At 34.4% G+C, this 20,316-nt stretch overlaps 1 protein-coding gene across 11 annotated transcripts in view; it reads right to left on the bottom strand.

Annotated features, from left to right (window-relative positions):
* The window catches only part of LOC122635193 (band 4.1-like protein 4), a 74,235-nt gene that overhangs the window by 6,900 nt on the left and 47,019 nt on the right, over window positions 1–20,316 (bottom strand). For 10 of the 11 annotated variants that reach the window (XR_006328585.1, XM_043825126.1, XM_043825127.1 and 7 more), the window contains 3 exons: window positions 9,718–9,822; window positions 8,681–8,820; window positions 2,214–2,311 (listed from right to left, as the gene is read on the bottom strand). Coding sequence is in view for 10 of the 11 variants with exons in the window: in XM_043825126.1 (XP_043681061.1) it covers window positions 2,214–2,311; window positions 8,681–8,820; window positions 9,718–9,822 (343 nt within the window). In the remaining variant the exon portion in view is untranslated. Of the gene's footprint in view, window positions 1–2,213; window positions 2,312–8,680; window positions 8,821–9,717; window positions 9,823–14,576; window positions 14,710–20,316 lie in introns of those variants that run through there. The other variant, XM_043825130.1, reaches the window with a different exon arrangement.

The following is a 20,316-nucleotide window of genomic DNA, read 5'->3' on the forward strand; positions in this document are numbered from 1 at the left end:
AAGAAGAAGAAGAAGAAGAAAAAGAGAAAATACTTTGTTGCACCTTCTTACTTGTCGTCACCGTCGTCTTCTCTTGTAAGCTCGTTCGTTTGTATAATTACCGGACATCCTACCTTCGTACCATCGTACCTTCCATCGTCAAGACGAACCGATTATCCTCGCTACCACCTAACATAATTTTTCTTTACCTAATAACACCGGCCATATCTTTTTTTTCTTCCTTTCTTTTCTTTCTTTTTTGTCGCCCCTTTTTTTCTCATTTACATCCTACCATTACGTTCTTTACGTTCTTTCTTCGCTTTAATGCCAAGAAACTTCATATTTCTCACGCTTTCGATACTTCTTTCTTTATTATTGTTGTTGTAGACTTTTTTTTTTAGTTTGAGATTTCTTTTTTTTTTTAACATTATCGGAGTGAATCTTTCGGATAAGATTTTGTTTAAATTAGAAGAAAATTAGGTTTCAGAATTAATTTTTTTGTGAAATTAAACGAAAACATGGTACGAGAGAATTAAGAATCAAAACGTTTTCTATTGTTGATCTTATGAAGATTTCTTTTGAATTTGATATCTCTATTCTTACAGTCTTGGAGTAAATCTTTCAATCAAACAAGATCTCGTTCGAGTTAAAAACTCGGACTTCATTGGTATATCAAATAGAAGTTCTTACATGAAGAGTTTTGCGTTTTATTTTAGTCTTGGGAAAGACAGAGACAGATATCCCTTCTATTAAAAAAATAAATGCTTGTTCAGCTTTCTTCTTCTTCTTCTTCTTCTTCTTCTTCCAACTCTTCTTCGTAGATCTTTCTTAGCATCATCAGCTGCAAGATGCACGTCTTCTCTCTTCCGTCTTCCGTTGTCAAACGTATTCGGAGAGTAGCCGAAGAAAAGCTCTTTCATTTCGTTTCTTTTCAAGTTCCGTGAGACGCAAACAGAGAGTAAGCGAATGTAAGAAAAAGAGAGAGAGAGAGAAAAAAGAGACCATGGTACATATATCTCTGCCTCACAGACTCCCTTTCTCTATTTGCATGACTTTGAATCTCGCGGGAGATAACTAATGCGCGTGGACGACTTGCCAACCTAACCTCTGAATCGTCCACCAACGCGGTAGCTGAACTCTTAAATAACGCGCAATTACTTCTTCAATTCTTTCTTGAAATTATTTCGAAGGTGTCTCTATTTTTTTTTTCTTTTCTTTCTTTCTTTCTTTCTTTCTTTCTTTCTTTCTCTGTTTTATTATATCGATCTTTTTTTCCAATCTCTTCTTTTTTTCATCAGATCTGATCGGCTCGACTGAGAAGAAATTAATATTCGGTTTTTTTTTTTTTTTTTTTTTTTTTTTTTTTTTTTTTTTTTTTTTTTTTTTTTTTTTTTTTTTTTTTGGAAAGGTTTAATCCCTCGTGTTCTTTTCCTTTTTTTTTTCTAATGATATCGTACGCGAATTAAAAAAGATATATCTTACTTAATATATTTGGAATAATTCGTGAGTTTAATAAATAATATCGATGCAGGTGCAGATGATTTGAAATTATCTTTTTTTCCCTCGCGAATATGGCCGCTGCTCGTGGTAAATATTTTAGCGCGAGTTTCAAACGAAATTTATTATTCAACTATTATTAAATATACGTGTGTGTGTGTGTATGTATGTATGTATGTATGTATGTACGTGTATATATATATGTATATATATATATATATATATATATATATGCATTCGATTAAAGTATTTTTCAATTACGTCAGAAGAGTTTTGTCAAGAAAAATAAAGAAAAGAAAGAAAAAGAACATTGCGAGCGAGCGAGAGAGAGAGAGAGAGAGCAAAATGTAGCTTTGCATTGGCCGATGTAAATCTCGTTCGCGTGGGAGTATAATATCTCGTGGTACCAATCCAATCTTCCTTAAATCGTCAAGAAAAAAAATTTCTTCGTACAATTCTTACCTCGCGAGAAAAAGAGACATTTACTATGGCTTTGAGAATACAAATATCCCCCAACTATTTCCATGTGATTAAACAAATGCATTCTAATCGAAACCTTCAACTTTACCAATAAAATTTTATTGCTCCACTTTTGCATATTTATGATATATATATATATATATATATATATATATATATATGTACATTAAAATAAAAAAGAAACAATGACATACATATATAAACCGTTCGCACTTTATTCATGTATCGTATATCGATTTTGTAATACGATTACTTACATTGTACGACGTATGCTCCTAACTCGGCTGCCAGATCGAAGGATACGGGCAATCTTCCCTGCAGAATGTCCTGTTTCACTTGCAAGAAGAATTGGTACCTGCGAAATGATAGAGAAAATAAAAAGATAAGAACAACAAATAAAAAGATAAATCCTAAAGAATTTACACTTGCCAATATCACTATAATATTCTAATATTATTATGATATTAGAAAAGAAAGAAAAGTAGGAAAAAAAAAATAAGATTAAGGAGGAAGGTGGAACAGGAAGGAGGAGTAGAAGAAGAAACCAATAAAAAAAGAAAGGAAAAAAAAAGAAAACGAGAAAGAGAGAGAGAGAGAGAGAGAAAAGAAAAAGAAAAAATCTAAAAGCAAGAAGTGACGTTGGATTTTTTAGCCTGCGGCTTACGTCTCGCCGCAAACTTCAGTTTTACCACGGTCTTTCGCCTTGCGGTTTCTCCGCACCTTGTCTCGTAGAGTTATCGTTAAAGGGTTTCCATCCTTTTTTATCCCCTTTTCAATCTTACTCCTTCTTTCTCTTCTCTCTCTCTCTCTCTCTCTCTCTCTCTTTCTCTCTCTATTTATCTATCTATCTATCTATCTATCTATGTATTTCTATCTCACTTGCTCCTTCTTTCTTTTAATCCCCCTGATTCCACTTGACAGTTTTTTCATTCTCGCCAAGCCAACCTTCTTCTCTTTTCTCTCTCTTTCTCTCTTTTTTATCTTTTCTTCTTTTTCCTATTTGTTATTCCTTCTCTTTCTATCTTATTCCTATATCTCAATCCATCCAAAGGGGCTTACGTCGTCACCCTTTGACTTTTCCTTTCTCTTATCTCATCCTATTTTCCACTATCCAACGATATTCTCTCTCTCTCTCTCTCTCTCTCTCTCTCTCTCTCTCTCTCTCTCCTTCTCTCTCATTTTCTTGTTCTTTCAATAAACAATTTCTATTTTAATTTTTAATTCGACATCGTCAGAGATCGATGTCAGCCATTTTTAATTGAAAAGTTTCTTTATCTTTCCATCCTGTGACACTGCAATACTTTTTATCATAAAAACTTTATTGATATTAACAATTTTTCATTCATTTATTTACTTATTTATTTATTTATTTATTCGATTGAATAAAACGAATTGGTTATACCAAACAAATAATATCTGCAAAAAGTATCAAGACACACGTGGGCTCGTAACCTTACGGTTAAACGTTGCCAAGGACCGTTTGCGAAGTTACGCTCTGGCGCAAAAGGGAACTTAAAAATCCTTTCGTGCGTTCGTGGGCGGACATTAGTAAGATAGGCACGACCTCGATATATAGCTCGACCGTTCCTTTTTTCTCTCTACCTCTCTATCTCTTTCTCTCTCTCTCTCTCTCTCTTTCTCTTTTCCTTGACAAGTTTCTCGCGAGTGAACAAAGAGAGAGAAAGAGAGAGGGCCTTGTAGCAGCAAAAAGCGAGTGACTCACAGAACGGGGCTCGTGCCACCGTAAGATTTTTACCGTTGGATTTTTACGAGTATCTCTATTTATCGACTCGAATTTAAACAATGCCTTATCACTATCTATATTTTAATAATAAAAAGAACTATGATGATGATGATGATGATGATGATGATGATGATGATGATGATGATGATGATGATGGACGATGGATAAATAAATTACTTAATTCTCAATAATATTATTATCTACGTTATTTCTCTGAAGGAAAAAAAATTATCTCTCTCTAGAAATATATTACTACTATCAAAAATAAATAAATAAATCAAATAAAGAAGAAACACGGTACGATAGTGCCAAAGAAAAAAAAAAGAAGAATAAGAAGAAAAGGAAGACAAAAGTAATACCAAATTCCTAAGAAATTAGAACGTTTCAAGAAAGCAAGTGGTACGCGTACCTTCAAAAAGAATAAAAAAAAAGAAGAAGAAGAAGAAGAAGAAGAATGATAAAAAGAGTAAAGGAAGAAAAAGAAAAGAGAGCGCATTTTTAAAAAACGATAATACAAATTCGAAAACGGCGAAGAGTTTCGTGGCTCTTGGCGGCAAACGTTAGATAGGAAGGAATGTTCCCTATAATTTTCATTTTCGGTAGGATAATTGGTGCACGGAGTTAATTGGTGGGAGCAGCACAACGATGATGGTATTCGGTTCGTTGCCTAGAGCAAAATACGAGGATATAATCTATGGACCAAAAGAGGGAAAGAGAGAGAGAGTCCAGACTTAGTTGTTAGAAACGAGTCAAAGAGGAGAGTTTCTCTTTCGATTACAGGGGGATCCCAAAAGAGCTTGGTAGGAGAGAGAAGAGAGTTGAGAAGTCAGTCTCTCTCTCTCTCTCTCTCTCTCTCTCTCCTCCTTCCCTATTTCTTTCTCTTTTCGGTTCTCCAACCACCCACCGGCACGTTAAAAGCTCGAGTAGCCCATGGTGAACAACAACGCACGCCAACCCACTTGAAATATTTTCGAACACGGATCCTAACTTCTCTTCGACTTATTTTTTATTTCGACTTATTTCTTATTTTATTTTTTTATTTAGTTGGTTAGTTGGTTGGTTGGTTGGTTTCTTTTTTAATTGGACTATGAATATTGCAGATTTCTTATGCATGTGACCGAACGAAATTTAGAGAAAAAACAAAGTGAAACTCGTGTGCAAGGTGTACGTTGAATTTATTGATTTTCAATAAAAACCCACGACAATTATAGTAGTAGTGATAATAATAATAATAATAAAAAATAGAATTGATAAAGTAAGAAAAGTTACGTTCCATCGATTACGGTCATACTCAAGAATAAAAGATGAGAGTGATATTAGCATATAGATTGAGTTCGTCTCTTTTTAAACTTCCTTCTCATTCGCTCTTTTCTTCTACTTCTTTTTTTCTTTTTCTCCTTTCTTTTTCTTAGACTTCAAATAACGCTCTTTTATCGTTTAACCTTGCAACTCTATATGACGTTCTCCATACATTCGCAAAATTCTATTATATGACAGATTCTAGAAGCTCTTTATTTTTTCTCTTATGATTCAGGAATTAATTAATCTGAAATCAGAGTATTCTCTCCAAAAAAAAAAAAAAAAGAAAAAGAAAAAAGAAAAAGATTATTATCCTTTTCTTTTTTTTACTTCCTCCTGATCTTTCTACCTAACCCATCATATTTCCTTTGTCTTTCTCTATAAGAGAAAAGAAAAAAAGAAGAAGAAAAAGAAACATACGTGATTTCTCTTACATTCGACCAACACATAGAGGCATTGAAGGATTTCTTCTATAAAGCTCGCGCAACGCAGAAGAAAAAGATATCCTTTAAGGTTTTCTAGAAATAACATCTCGAAAGGCGAGACATCATAAGGTAACACATAGGACGAAGAAACTGAAGGACTTTTTCATACATACCACATACACACACACACAACACGTAAAGTAAAAAGATGACAAGTTTAGAAGAATCTTTCCTCTCTCTCTCTCTCTCTCTTTGTCTGTCTCTTTCAGTCATTCACTCACTGACATATGACAGCAAGTTACTAAGAGAAAAGAGTTACAACAAGCAATCGATATCACCGTAGCAAAAGAAAAGGACACAGTGATATCGCCTAAGGGAAAAAGGAATTCCTCTTTATTTTCCAGAACTTATCGTAAAAAAAAAAGACGAAAAAAAGAGAGAGAAAAGATTCGGAAAAAAGATAGAGAACACGACAAGGGGATTGGTTGATATGTCGACTTTTATGAATTCCATGGATCCAGCATTCGGTTCGGAGATTAAAGTGCTGTTACTTAAAAGAACCTCTCTTTCTCTTTCTCTTTCTCAGCTTCATGTTCTTCCTTCCTCATTCTTACGGTTATCTTTCTCAGCTTCATGTTTCTTTTTTCTCATCTTTACGTTATCTTTCTCAGCTTCGTGTTTTCTCTATCTATCTTTACCTCTTTTTATCTTTTTTATACCTACATCTTTCCGATCTTAGCAGATCTTTTCCCAAAGGAGAAGAAATCAATCGAGCTGATTCATCGATGACAGACTTTACTACTACGTGCTTTCACAACACCCTTTTTTCTTTCTCTCTCTCTCTCTCTCTCTCTCTCTCTCTCTCTCTCTCTCTCTCTCTCTCTTTCTTTCTCTCAGTTTGTCTATGTGTCTCTCTCTTTCTCTTTTTCTCTTGAGAAGAACTAAGAAGGGTGAAAGAGGATGAAAAAGCTTTAGCATTACTACTACTGCTTGGTGGTATATTAGTGTCGATGTTAATGTTGGTGTTAGTGGTATACCGCTATAGTATTTACCAAGCCTCTCCATTTATCGGTACGAAAGCTCCGCGTCATAATTAAAGTTATATCTCACGCGTACAACCTCGTATGAGGGGTAGAAGGGAAAGATGACGAAGAGAGGGCTAGAGGGGACAGGGGTTAAGGGAAAAGTCGACGCATAATTAAAGTCAAATCTCACGCGGCACGTAGAAGAGGCTTGTCGTGCAATAATAATGAGTCGTGATTTTCAAACCATCGTAATATATGTAAATATGTACTGTATAGTGTATGTGTGTGTGTGTAAGAGAGAGAGAGAGAGAGAGAGAGAGAGAGAGAGAGAGAGAGAGAGAGAGAAACTGGTCCACGAATGAATTTTTATTATAATTTTTATTTTTCTCATGGAAATTATCGATAATTATTTATAATATACCCTTGACGACGCAGAAGCAATCTTTTTCTAACGAAGATTATTAAAACGTCGAGATTCATTAATTTACTTCACAATTTTAATTATACGAGACTTTAGACGCTCTATATATGTCTCTACAAGAAAGAGAAATGAGAAAGAGAGAGAGAGAGAGAGAGCTTGTCCATAAATGAGTTTTCACGATCATTCTTTTCTCATAATAATAATAGATAATTCATTAGAATAATAATAGATAAAAGTTTCTAGTAATTTGTTAAAATTACTAGAAATACTCCATACACACACACACACACACACACACACACACACACACGCACACACACACACCGTATATACATGCGTGCGTATGCATAATAATAATAATAATCGATAATTATAAATATATATATATATATATAAAGAAAAGAAAAGAAACCAGCTAAGAAGATCTTGAAAAATTAATTATAATTAATTAAGAAAAGATCATTAGAAGAGACTGACATCCATTAATATTCCATACAATGGATAACAAGATACTTTTTAATTTAATCAAAGTATCACTTTCGCGTCTCGTTTTATATCTTTTATATCATTTATGAAATAATCTTCGAAGTCAACGAGCATATAAGGATCTCTAAAAAGATTTTCGAAACAGGTATATACATATATACATATATATCCGTGGATATGTATGTATTATTTCATAGAAACTAAGGAAAACGTTATTTGCTTGAGAAGAATGTTACGGAAAAGGAGGAAGAGAAAGAGTAGGAGGATATTAAATTTCAATCCACTCCATCACTGCTCCCTCACTACTCTCTTATCCTCCCTCCTGTTCACTCTACACCCTCACTCTTCTCACTACCTCTTTCAATACAACAACGACGAAAGGAAATTTTCAAACGAGCTCACAACGTTGTGTAGAATTTGGAATCTGACTCATTAGGATAACGAGAGAAGGGCACTGTCATCCACTGGAGTCTGATATCACTCGGTGTATGCCTCATAGGACACTCTGTCTGTTTGTGTGTGTAAGAGAAAAAGAGAGAGAGAATATAAGAGAAAAAGGGTGCTAAGAGAGAAAAAGAGAATCATATGATGGCACACGCACGTATATGTGTGTGTGTGTATGTGTACTGTAAAGACTCCATTAGTGTTGTCGAGACTGATTGAAAGATTACAGGAGACACACACACACACACGCACGTAGGTGTTCTGTATATATGTATAAATATGTGTGTGTGTGTGTGTGTCTGTGTATATATATATATGGAGGGTATTTGGCTTGGAATAGCAGAGAAACTGCACTTTTTTTTACGCATAATAGCGGCTCTCGTTGTGACGAAGCTACGGAAATGTTACTTCGTTCGAGTGAAAAAGAAATGAGAGAAGAGAAAGAGAGAGATAAAAGGGGGAGTCATATCGTCGAATGTCAAACGGTAAAGTCGATTTTTTTTTTTTTTCTTTCTTTTTTAATCGTACGAGGGAGAGAAAAGAGAGAGAAAGAAAGAAAAAGAGTTATAACACACACTCGTATGTGTGTGTATATGTATATATATTTCAATTAATTTTATACGAAATTTATTAAAAAAAATTATATGAAAAAAGATAAGAAAAGAATTATGCTCGATTAGAAGATAAATGTTAATTACTGTAGACGATATTTTTTTATGAAATATTATCTTTAAAGAAAGAGAGAGAAAGTTAGAAGAAAAAAAAAGAAAGAAACTAGTCGATTATGATAGTATTTTTAATTCATGACGGATCTTATTATACGACTATTAATTAAAAAAACTAAGAAACGAGAATATATATGTAAATATATATATATTACCTTGTAATCTCTTCGATGAGTTTGCATGGATCGGCAGCATAAAATTTCACACCGAAGTAAAGAGTATGAACGTCCGAGGTTGGATCGCCTTTTTGGACTTTCAGCTGTTTGCCAATTTTTTTGCTGGGATCTAGCCATTGCTAGAAAAAAAGAAAAGAAAAAATAAATATATATATATATATATATATAGAAAGAGAGAGAAATAAATAGATAAAAGTGAGTAAACGATTGATCTATGGTAAAAAGCAGCTTCTTCAAACGATTTTTTACGAAAATTAGAATCGAAAGTTTCTAGATGATCCAAAAAAAAAAAAAAAAAAAAAGAGAGAGAGAGAGAGAAACATCAGAAATTTTTAACTCTCAATTAAATCTTGTAATTTTTTTTCGAGGTTCTTGTAGTTTTATGATCTTAAAAAAAAAAAAAAAGAGAGAAGAAAGAAAAGAAAAAAATTTAGCTTATAAAATATTAAATAAAAAGAAATAGTGATTGATGAATTTTGGAATGATCTAAGAACTTTTGGCTCGTTTAGGAAATTTTGGTAGGCCAATCTCGATATAATTATATCGTAACGATTGAAAAAAGTGATAGAAAGAGAGAAAGAGAGAGAGAGAGAGAGTATTACATCGAGACTGTCGATCGAGAACTGTCAAGCGGAAATTGCAGCAGCTCGACATTTCCCGTAGATAATAGTCTTATCCGTCTGTGCCTCGAGGGCCAGCCAATCGGACATCTCTAGGGACTTATTCCCTCTCTCATATTCAAAGAATACACGAAGAAGAGTCTCAGCCAATGATATACCAAGGATATATATATATATATGTATGTATGTATGCATGTATGTGTATGTATATATTATTTTAAGCAAAGATCGTATGTATGTATATATCATAAGATATGTGGGACAGATAAAGATATTGAAAAGAAAAATAATAGACAGATAAATAAAACAGGCAAATATTGATTTTGCTTTTTACAGAAAAAAAAAAAAATATATATATATATATATATTCTTCATCATAGAAAATGATTATCTCACCGTTTGATTTTCGTGATCCAAATAACGTAGACCGAAGTAAGCAGTTTCTAAGAGATTCAAATGCCTGAATACTCTATCCAACAATTCCTGGCCGAGATTGGAGCTCTGTAACGAGATCGAAATGGTATCGAGTTATTACGAAGAAATAATCATCCTCGTTAGATAGATAAATAAATAGATAGATAGATAGATAGATAGATAGATAGATAGATAGATAGATAGAAATAGAAATAGAAATTGAAATAGAAATTGAAATAGAAATTGAAATAGAGAAAATTAGTTTTCGAAGGTAAACGCAATCATAGATCACTCGTACGGTCGCGATATAGAATAGATCGATAGATCGATAGGTAGATCGATCGATCGGTCGATCGATCGGACGTCGTTCGATCGAGCGTAGCAATTTAAATCGCGAATTGCACGCGTCATTGAACACGTCTAACTGGTCGAGTCACTAGAAAATGTCGTCGTCTATGTCGTTGTAATAGTTGTTCTCTATAGTTCGTCTATAGTTCTTTTAAGATTACTCGAGAAAAGAAGTCTTTCCTTTTCTAACGGTTTCTCTCTCTCTCTCTCTCTCTCTCTCTCTCTCTCTCTCTCTCTCTCTCTCTTTTTTCTTATTATTATTTCTTTTTTTTTCTTTCTTTCTTTTTACCTTCTCTTTTTCTTTCTTTCCTTTCTACGTCAATGATTGATTTACTCTAAGTGATCTCTCGATCTTTCTCTCTTCGAGTACTCAAAAAGATAAATAAGTACATCCTCCATCTGTAACTTCATTATCTTTAAAATAAATAAAATAAGAATATTATAGTCGAAGTTGATTGGGTGTTATATAATGTTTATTATTTTTAATAAGCGACGATGGACCGAGCTGAAGTGACGGTAATGAAGAAAGATGAATTTGTATAATTGTTTTACATTCTACGTATGATACGTAATTGCAATATTAGAAAATGATCATGTCTTCGATTTATATCACGAATATTATATATTACGTAATTACGACGACAAAAAAAAAATATATACGATCAGATACTATCATCAACGATCATACAAAATTCTAATCCTCGATCTCTGCATAACGATTCAAAACGAAAAATGCGATCGATTCTAAACTCGAATGTAAACGATTAATTAATCTCGTACGTTCATTAAAACGTTCCGACTAAGAGGATCGGTCGTGAAATCGTTTGACAAAGAATAGAAAGGATGTGGGGAAGCCATTGCAGTTTAGCTTTGACTTTCGTTGTTAAATCGGTTCTCTCTCTCTCTCTCTCTCTCTCTCTCTTTCTTCCATCCTCTCTGTAGCATTGTTCTCTCTTACTCACACACATACCATATACAAATACCACATATATATATATATATTCATACAGCTACAGCATATACGTAAGTTCATATATATCATATATACATACCGTATATACATATAAGTTCATACACACATACATACTATATATACATAGATATATACATAAAATATATATATATATATATATACATACACATACTCCGGAATAAATCGAGATCGGAATAGGTGGTTTCCGTTTCTCAAGCGAGCCATGACGTTCTCTCAGTATACTATGAGAGGAAACGGACGCTCTTTTCCCTCGAGGGAAGCTAACGGCGAATCTCTACTATGTATTTCGTACGCTTCCATCGTTTATATATATATATATATATATATATATATATATATGCAGAGATACATATGTGTGTAAACCCTTATAGTGGAATATTCTCCTGATTTGACTGTTTGCTCGTAATTAGCATTGCATACTCGCTCTTTCTTAACAACACGCATTCTCTCTTTCTCTCTTTCTCTGTCCATCTCTTTTTATTTTTATCTTTTGTATTATCAATTATCTCGAAGCTACAATTTTTCTTTTTTTCTTTTCTTTTCTTTTTTTCTTTTTTTTTTTATGCAGACTAATTATCTCCCTCTTCCTCTCTCTCCTTTATCTTTCATATCAGGTAATAATAATTCATTAACCAAATATAATATTCGTTTAACTTTCAAATTAACATCCTAATTTATATTTCTAACTATTCTTCGATAAACTCTTCAAATGCTCGACGAAATTAAATAAAAATAGACTTTCTGGATCAATTTCCTTCTCTTTTTAGATCGTAAAAACTAAATAGACGTAATTACCGAGAAACATTTGTGACTTCCACATCCTACACACTCTTCTTCTTGTATATAGTTGCGCACAACTATATATGAGTATAATAATCGAGATACTCGCCAACACGTGGGAAGAAAAATGAAATATTGTATAATAAGTAGCAACTATTATATATTATCTGCGTGTGCGTTATAACACTTGTTTAACGTGAGTAAAGACTTCACTCATAGTAACACAGAGAATTTCATTCTACTATAGTAATAATACGTGGATTAGAGATGGAACACTTTCCTGATACGTTTCCTGCGTCTAGCCAGGGCAACACTTTCCGAGGTCAATGGCAAGAAGAAGGTAAAGCATAGCGATAGATAGCATAACGTCTATCCTCTCTCTATATAACCTTCTCTCTCTCTCTCTCTCTCTCTCTCTCTCTCTCTCTCTCTCTCTCTCTCTCTCTCTCTCTCTTTTTCTCGCATAGGCGTCGATTCACTATCTGGATCGTAGCATCGTGAAATTTATTGTGGGTGCCCTGAACTATCTACCACCGACATCTATCCTCGCTTGGGTGTTGCACCTGCACTTTTACTACGAAACGAGAGAGGTGCCAACTATCTCTTCTCTCTTTCTCTCTCTCTCTCTCTCTCTCTCTCTCTCTATCTCTATCAATCTATCTCTATCTCTCTTTTTGTACCATAGATTCAACATTTTTTTCCCCATTTTCTCGACAACCATTTGTTCTCTTCAAAGAGAGAAAGAGAAAGAAAGAAAGAGAGAGAGAGAGAGAGAGAGAGAGAGAGAGAGAGAGAGAGAGAGAGAGAGAGAGGACGAAAAAGAAGATTAACTCGAGTTTTTTCCCATTACGACCATTATTTCTCGTGAGTCTTACGTTCTTTTGATAGTTCAATGTCATTCTCCCCATCAGACGCAATCAACTTCGGTGACGCACGAATTGTTTATATAAAAAAAAAAAAGGAAAAAAAGAAAATGTTTTTTATAATTTGACAATAATAAACATTTTATCTCGTATCTTTCCTTTCTTTTTTCTTTCTTTTTTTTCTTTTTTCTTTTTTTTTTTTGTTCTTTTTTAATTAACTCATCCTTAGCTAATTACAATCAAATTGTTAAGATGTGTTATCAGATTTATGTATATGTATGCAGAGTATATATATACAGGGTGGATGCTTAATTTTAAAGGTCTTTTTTTATTTGTTTTTCAAGGCTAATTTTTCTCTTTGTTTAGAATTGTAAAGTATATAGATCGGTGTAGGAACTTTTACTTTTCTCGTCTAGAAACTTTTGTTGTATCTCAGTATTTGTTTGTAATAATAATACGAGGAAATGAGAGAGACGATGACGAACGGGGTGAAACAGGAGGATGTATTTTCTACTCAAAGGAAGAAGAAGAAGAGGAGGAGGAGAAGTCAGACAGCGATGTCCAAGGTTTACTGCCTAACTCGACCGGTTACTCCCGCGAATCCTTTTAAATCTTAGTAATCCTTATGTGTGTATGTCGCATTGCACGCACACAAACATCCACAAACTTTTCGAAAGCTCGAGAATTAGCTTTTGTGCTCTTTTCAAAAGATCAATGAAAATTCCTACCAACGAACGAACGAACGAACGAAGAAAATATTGTTTCATATAATATTTCAGATCGCGTGATTCTCTAGAATCGATAAAAGGATTCTCTTTTTCTTTTCGAACAAAATTTGATTTTTATATAGAGGAAAAAGAAAAAAAATATATAATTAAAAAATGTATAATTAATGAAGAAAAAATAAATTCTCATTCTTGCTTATGCGATTCCTTTACAAAGTCGATAGAATCCTTTTATATCTTTTCTAAAAAAAATAAAAAATACGACACTCGTACGATGACAATGATATGAACAAATTCGTAATGATTTTTATTTATTCATATATTTCAATCTCAAAGCGATACACATCTTTTGAACTAAGAAAAGATATAATAGTTTGCGAATTTCTTTTGAGATTGAGATAAATAAATAAATAATTTAACGATCAAACGAACGAGTAAATAAAACGAATACGAAGCGAATGAAAAAAAAAAAAAGAAAGAAAGAAAGAAAAAAAAACACAAAACGAATTTTTATTATAAGGTTCCTCTCGCGACTCTTCATTTCATTCCCGCCATTATTCGAAGGTAAGCGACACAAGGTGTTACGGAAGTTGGCGATCATCGGATCACGTGATTTCAGCGCCTACTACGTTAGTCGAAACACGTAGGGCTCACTCTCCTCCGAAGTGTTGTTCGGGTGCGTTCGTATGTGTTGTGGGAGATCTAGCCCGATAAGCGGGACGCGAAGTAAATGAAAATGGCGCTCTCTTCTCTCTTTCTCTCTTTCTCTCTCTTTCTCTCTCTTCCTCTCTCTCTCTTTCTCTCTCTCTTATCATTCCGTTATCATTACAAAAACGTACAATTTTCGAAACGTTATTCAAAAAAAGAATTCGAACCTTCGCTACACCTCTTTCAAACAGAGACAGAACGGAAACGTCGTAACAGGCAATGAGAACGTTCCATGTATGGCGGGAAATTTGAAAAATTTGATCGATTAAACCAAACCACATGACCACATCAAAAACGAAAGAAAAGAAAAGAAAAGAAAAGAAAAGAAAAGGAAAGGAAAGGAAAGGAAGTAACGTCAACGATAGATAGTCGATGTCCCACAAGAAGAAAAGACAACGACCATTGGGTCCTCTCGATCCCCACTTTCTTCATCCCTCAGCTCCACCTTCCCCTCTCCCTCTTCTTTCACATCCACCATCGCTCTTCTCGCGGAGGAGTTCGTCCGGCTTCCAGGATGCATTGTTTTCACCTTTTTTCTTCTCTCTCTTTCTCTCTCTCTCTCTCTCTGTCTCTGTCTCTGTCGGTCCTTCTCAATCTATCTCTCTTTCTTTCTCTTCCTCTTTCGACGAGGCGAGCAGCTCGATTTCGTATTATATATACAGGGTGTCCCATGAAAAGCAGATCGTTGAATAATCAAAGTATTAAACATAATATATCGTTATTAGTTGATGAAATCGTTATCTCGTAGCGTGTGTGTCTGTGTGTGTGTGTGTTTATCTTAATAATCTTTTGAAATAAATCAACATGTAATCCTCGTAAAACGCGTAGAAAATTATTCCAACGATACTACTACAAAATCGTTGCTACGATCTCTCTCTCTCCTCTCTCCTCTCCTCTCTCTCTCTCCCTCTCTCTTTCCTCACAGATACATGCATACATACACATACACAGAATCCCTTCTCATTCAACTAGAATCAAGATAAAATATTTTTCCAATCTCTATATATATATATATATATATATATATATATATATATATATCTTCGAGATCTCTTTCAATCGAATTCACCGTATATAAAGTGAATGAGTAGGAGTGTATGTTTTTGGTACTTCTTGGGCATACCCTATAGGTACCATGTAGAACCATGTACAACATATATAAGGTCTATGCCCTGATACTCTTATACTCTTGCGCCATGAACGTACTCAAGAAAGAAAGAAAGAAAGAATCAAGCAAACAAACAAAGAACAAGAAAAAAGACAGAGACGAAAGAAAGAGAAAGATAGAGGAACGTGGATGAAGAGACAAGGACAAGAGGAAGAAGGTACCTTTCGATAGAAACCAAAGGAGATGCCTAAACGGTAAGAAAGATAAAGACAGAGAAGACAGAGAAAGGACAAAGACAGAAGATTAAGGAGATCAGAGCGAAAGAGAGGGGAGTATATTCCACAAGACTTTTTTAACCTTTTGCTTACATAATGTATTCTCAAACGTACATACTCGAAGTAGAGGGAGAAGAAGGACAGTGGTTGCTCTGCTACCAGAATGCTTTTTTTTAACACACACACACACTTACATATTTATAAAGAGAGAGAAGAAGAGAGACTTACACGCTTAAAGACACATGATCATTTTCCATCTTACTCTCTCTTTCTTTCTCTGTTTCGTCACACACGTACGCACATCTCGTAGGTACACTCGAGGACACTTATCGTTTGTCCTCCTACCTTTACCACCTCTCCCTTTTACCATCAACTCTTTCTCTTTCTTTCTTTCTTTCTTTCTTTCTCTCTCTCTTTCTCTTTCTCTTATTGTCCGTTCGTTGTCATCGTTGCTTGCTTGCTTGCTTGCTTGCTAGCTTGCTTGCTAGCTTGCTTGCTTGCTAGAGCTATCTTGCTTGGTTGCTTTGCTTGGTTGCTTGGTTGGTTGATTCGTTGGTTGGTTCATTGGTTGGTTGGTTGGTTGGTTGGTTGGTTCGTTGGTTCGTTGGTTGGTGCTCTCTCGGCATGGTCTTACAGCGTCGTAGTGTTGTACGGCCGCAAACGTGACGGAGGCGTGTCACATCGGAATACAAAAGGTATAATACTCACATACCGATGCCGCTAACTCATACCTACCGGGGAATACCAATTTTCGATGGCCGTGCTATCCCGAGAAGCGTCGAAGGCGTAGCCAAAGATACCTTCGTCGTTGTTGCTTCGTCTTCGTCTTCGTCTTCGTCTTCGTCTTCGTCTTCGTCTTCGTCTTCTTCGTCTTCTCCTTCCTATTCTTCTTCATTCTCTTCTTCTTCTTCTTCTTTCTTTTTTCTTTTTTTACATGGAAAAGTTACGTATAAATCGTAACTGCATATGTGTCCTTCGTTCTTCTTTTACTATTACATTTCGGGCACGTAGATCTTATCACTGAATAAATTTTATATATATGTATATATTTATCTATGTATGTATGTATGTATGTATGTATGTATGTATGTATGTATGTATGCAGTGGGTGGGCCCCCAACTTCTCCTTATTTCCGTCTCTTTTAACCAGACTTTAGATTCGTCTACTCATGTATATATACCTTTAGGAATTCCTCTTTCTCTCTCGAATACGTGAAGAGTGAATACGTTTCAACGTATGGTGCTGTTCGAAAGATCGAATCTATTCGAAATCTTTTCGGGATATTCGTAACGTTCGATTTCTTTCGATAACAATACTTCGAATCTAAATGCATTGATAAAAAAGAGATCTTGGATAAAGAATTAATACAAATATAAAAATCGAATTAATTGAATTAAAGAATAGAATGAAAAATTAAAATCAGTACGTTCGCGTTGGTACTATGGTATCCTTAAAAATTGATCATCTTGTAAACACTCCAATTTAGAGTTTAAAGAAGCAGGACTAGAGTAAAAAAAAAAAAAAGAAAAAGGAAATAAAAAATTGGTATACATCGAAATAGTCTGTAGTAAGTAAAAGATTTAAACGAAAAATCGAAAGGAGCAGAAGACGCTTTGAGTCCCTAAAATAGAAATAACTCGATGAACTATATAGTATATATACTTTAAAAAGAGACATGCTTATAGAATTACTATATACATATACGTGATGTGTATGTGTATGTAATATATGTATGCAGTGAAACGGAACCAACTTATTCGTTCGTTTCACCTGCAACGCAACCCGATTTGCCTCGGGCTTGAAAGCGCAGGGAAATGTATCGTTGGTTGTGCGGTAGCCAAGGAAGATAAAAAGACGATTATGGCTACGAACAGAGAAAGATAAAGATAAAGAGAAGAGAAGAGAGAAGAAGAGAAGAGAAATGAAGTGAAGTGAAGTGAAGTGAAGTGAAGCGTAGTGTAGTGTAGAGTAGGTAGTGTACTGAAGTGAAATGAAGAGAAGAGAAACTTTGTAAGAGAACGAACAACGCCAACAACGTCCTTCTCGATACTGCACGTTCGACTCTCGTTCAAGGTCCTATTATATATATATATATATATATATATATATATATATATATATATATATATATATATATACATACATACATACATATATACATATACATATATATATTCATTCATGTATGTATGTATGTATGTATGTATGTATGTATGTATAACTCCCTCTCTCTCTCTTTCTCTTTTTCTTTCTTTCTTTCTCTATGTACATTTCTGTACAATTCACGAGATTCAACGAGTATTTTCTAAGAAATAGGGTATCGAGAATTAAAATAGTTTCTCTTACCCTCTCTCTTCTTTCTCTAGCAATTTATTGAAATTGGATAGGTATATATAGTATATATATATATATATACCTATCTTGAAAATATCAGTCGATTTATAGAAGTGAAATTGTATCGTATTAATAAGAATGACAAGTAAATAAGTATGAATGAGAATGTAGAATATAGATAAAAAGAGAGAGAGAGGGGGTTGACTACTTCAATTTTTTTTCTTCTTACAATCCATTGAAATTGGATACACGCATCGCGCGCACACGTGTGTGGACTTTTCGTATTCTGGAAAATTTCAGTCGACTTAAAAAAGTGGAACTATCGTATTAATAAAAATATCATGATAAAGAGTACGAACGAAAAAGAAGGTGGATAAAAAGAAATAGCGAGAGAGAAAGAGAGAGAAAGAGAGAGAAAGAGAGAGAAAGGGAAAAGGGTCCTACCAGGCCCTGAGGGGGTCTCAAAGATGGCTGTAGGTCTAGGAGATGGGTAATCATCTTTGGCTTGCGTGTTCGAAACGATCCTCCCTTTTGCCCTCATTTTCTCTCTCCCTTTCTCTTTCTCTCTCTCTCTCTCTCTCTCTCTCTCTCTCTCTCTCTCTCTCTCTCTCTCTCTCTCTCTCTCTTTTATTTCTTCTTCTCCTTCTTTCTTTATCTTCCTCATACCACTTTTAACTTCTTTGCTCCACGTTTTCATCTCGAAGTGAACGGCGCCAATCTCTTCCGATCTTTCTTTCCTTCCTCTTTTTTTCATACTCCACACAGCAAGAAGGCAAACCGTTTATTTAGACATTGCTCTCCTTTTCCATCTCTCTCTCTCTCTCTCTCTCTTTATTTCTTCTTCATCTTCTTCTTCTTCTTCTTTTCTCTTAAGCCAACGGCTTTAGCCCCCAGCCAAGATTCTTCTTCTTCTTCTTCTTCTTCTTCGTGGGAATCCGTACACACCAGTAATACAAAATCGACTTTGAGATCCAACTTTTTCATCGTACTAAACCGCCGCCCTACCTTCCCTCTCCCTCTTACCCTACCCCTTCCCCTTCTCCATCACCATCACCATCACCATCACTATCACCTCCAGCATCACTACCACCACCCACTCCATCACCCAATCCCACCATTCCAGCCAGCCATGAATTTCTCGACAAAAGCATACAATGCAATCGTTCTTTTTGTAACATCGGTAATGGGATTCTTCAGATATTGTCGAGCGAACACGAACGAGATCTAGTATGTTTTTCCTTTGAACAAAATAAGTAACCCCTCCTTTTAGTTCTTCCATAAGGGTTTTCGTTGCGTTTGTTTCAATCGATGTTGCAATATTTTCTTTTATCTTCCTTACTTCTCTCTTTCTCTCTTTCTTTTTTTTTTTTTTTTTAACACAAAAGTTTATGAAAACTTTGTACAACGACTACTTGATATAACAAAATTATTTCCCATAATATTCCCGAGTTAAAAGTTTCTGATCTACTGAACTATTATTACAATTGATCGATTGATCTACTTCGAGGATCATCAAGTTGGATTATAATGATTACGTTTATTATTGTAGTTTTACGATTTAAAAAACGAAAAAGATTTTAAGTCTAAAATAAATAAATGAATGAATAAAAGAGTAATCGATTATTAAAATAAATCTAAGAACTTCGATTCTTTTTTCGTTCAGCCTTGTTCCCATTTAAAAAAAAAAAAAAAAAAAAAAAAAAAAAATCGTGAACGCAACCCGTAAGAGGTAATTATTGACAACGATTGCGACAAGGAAGATTTAATTTCCTATTAAAAGAAAGAAAAACTTCCTCTCGCACTATCTCACTTTTTCTTATCTAAGTTCCTGTTGCTAATCCACCCACCCATCCATTGTCCCTTTCTTTCCTTAAAAAAAACGTGCTAACATAAGCATACATAAACGCATACACACACAGTCTCGTTTTATAAGAGATCCTTGTAATTATATAAATACCGATATTTTTTGTCAGTAAAATATATATATATATATATATATATATATATATACTCGTTGAAGACACTTAGAACCTCGAGTACGATTTCCCTTCTCTTATTTACTATCCAGCAACTATGACGACGACGATGATGATGATGATGATAATGATAATGATAATGATGATGATGATGATGATGATAATGATAATGATAATGATGATGATGATGATAAACGCGACGATCTCTTGGAGTGATCCTAACGATCTTGAAGGAAAAAAAAATACACAAAAAAAAAACTTGATGCCAATGACATGTCATTGCTAACGAGGGAAGAAAAAAAAAAAAAGAAGAAAAAGAAAAGAAACGAAAAAGAAAACGATCTTGTCCCTTCGCAGGGATATATCTACGAATCCATGTGTTTCTGGAAATCTGAGAAAATCTGTGAAAATCTGTGAATCCTGCGAAATCCAAATGTAAGCGATAAGATTTAAATGTAAGAAAGAAAAT

Source organism: Vespula pensylvanica, chromosome 17, assembly GCF_014466175.1.
Source record: "Vespula pensylvanica isolate Volc-1 chromosome 17, ASM1446617v1, whole genome shotgun sequence".
Taxonomy (NCBI): Eukaryota; Metazoa; Arthropoda; class Insecta; order Hymenoptera; family Vespidae; genus Vespula; species Vespula pensylvanica.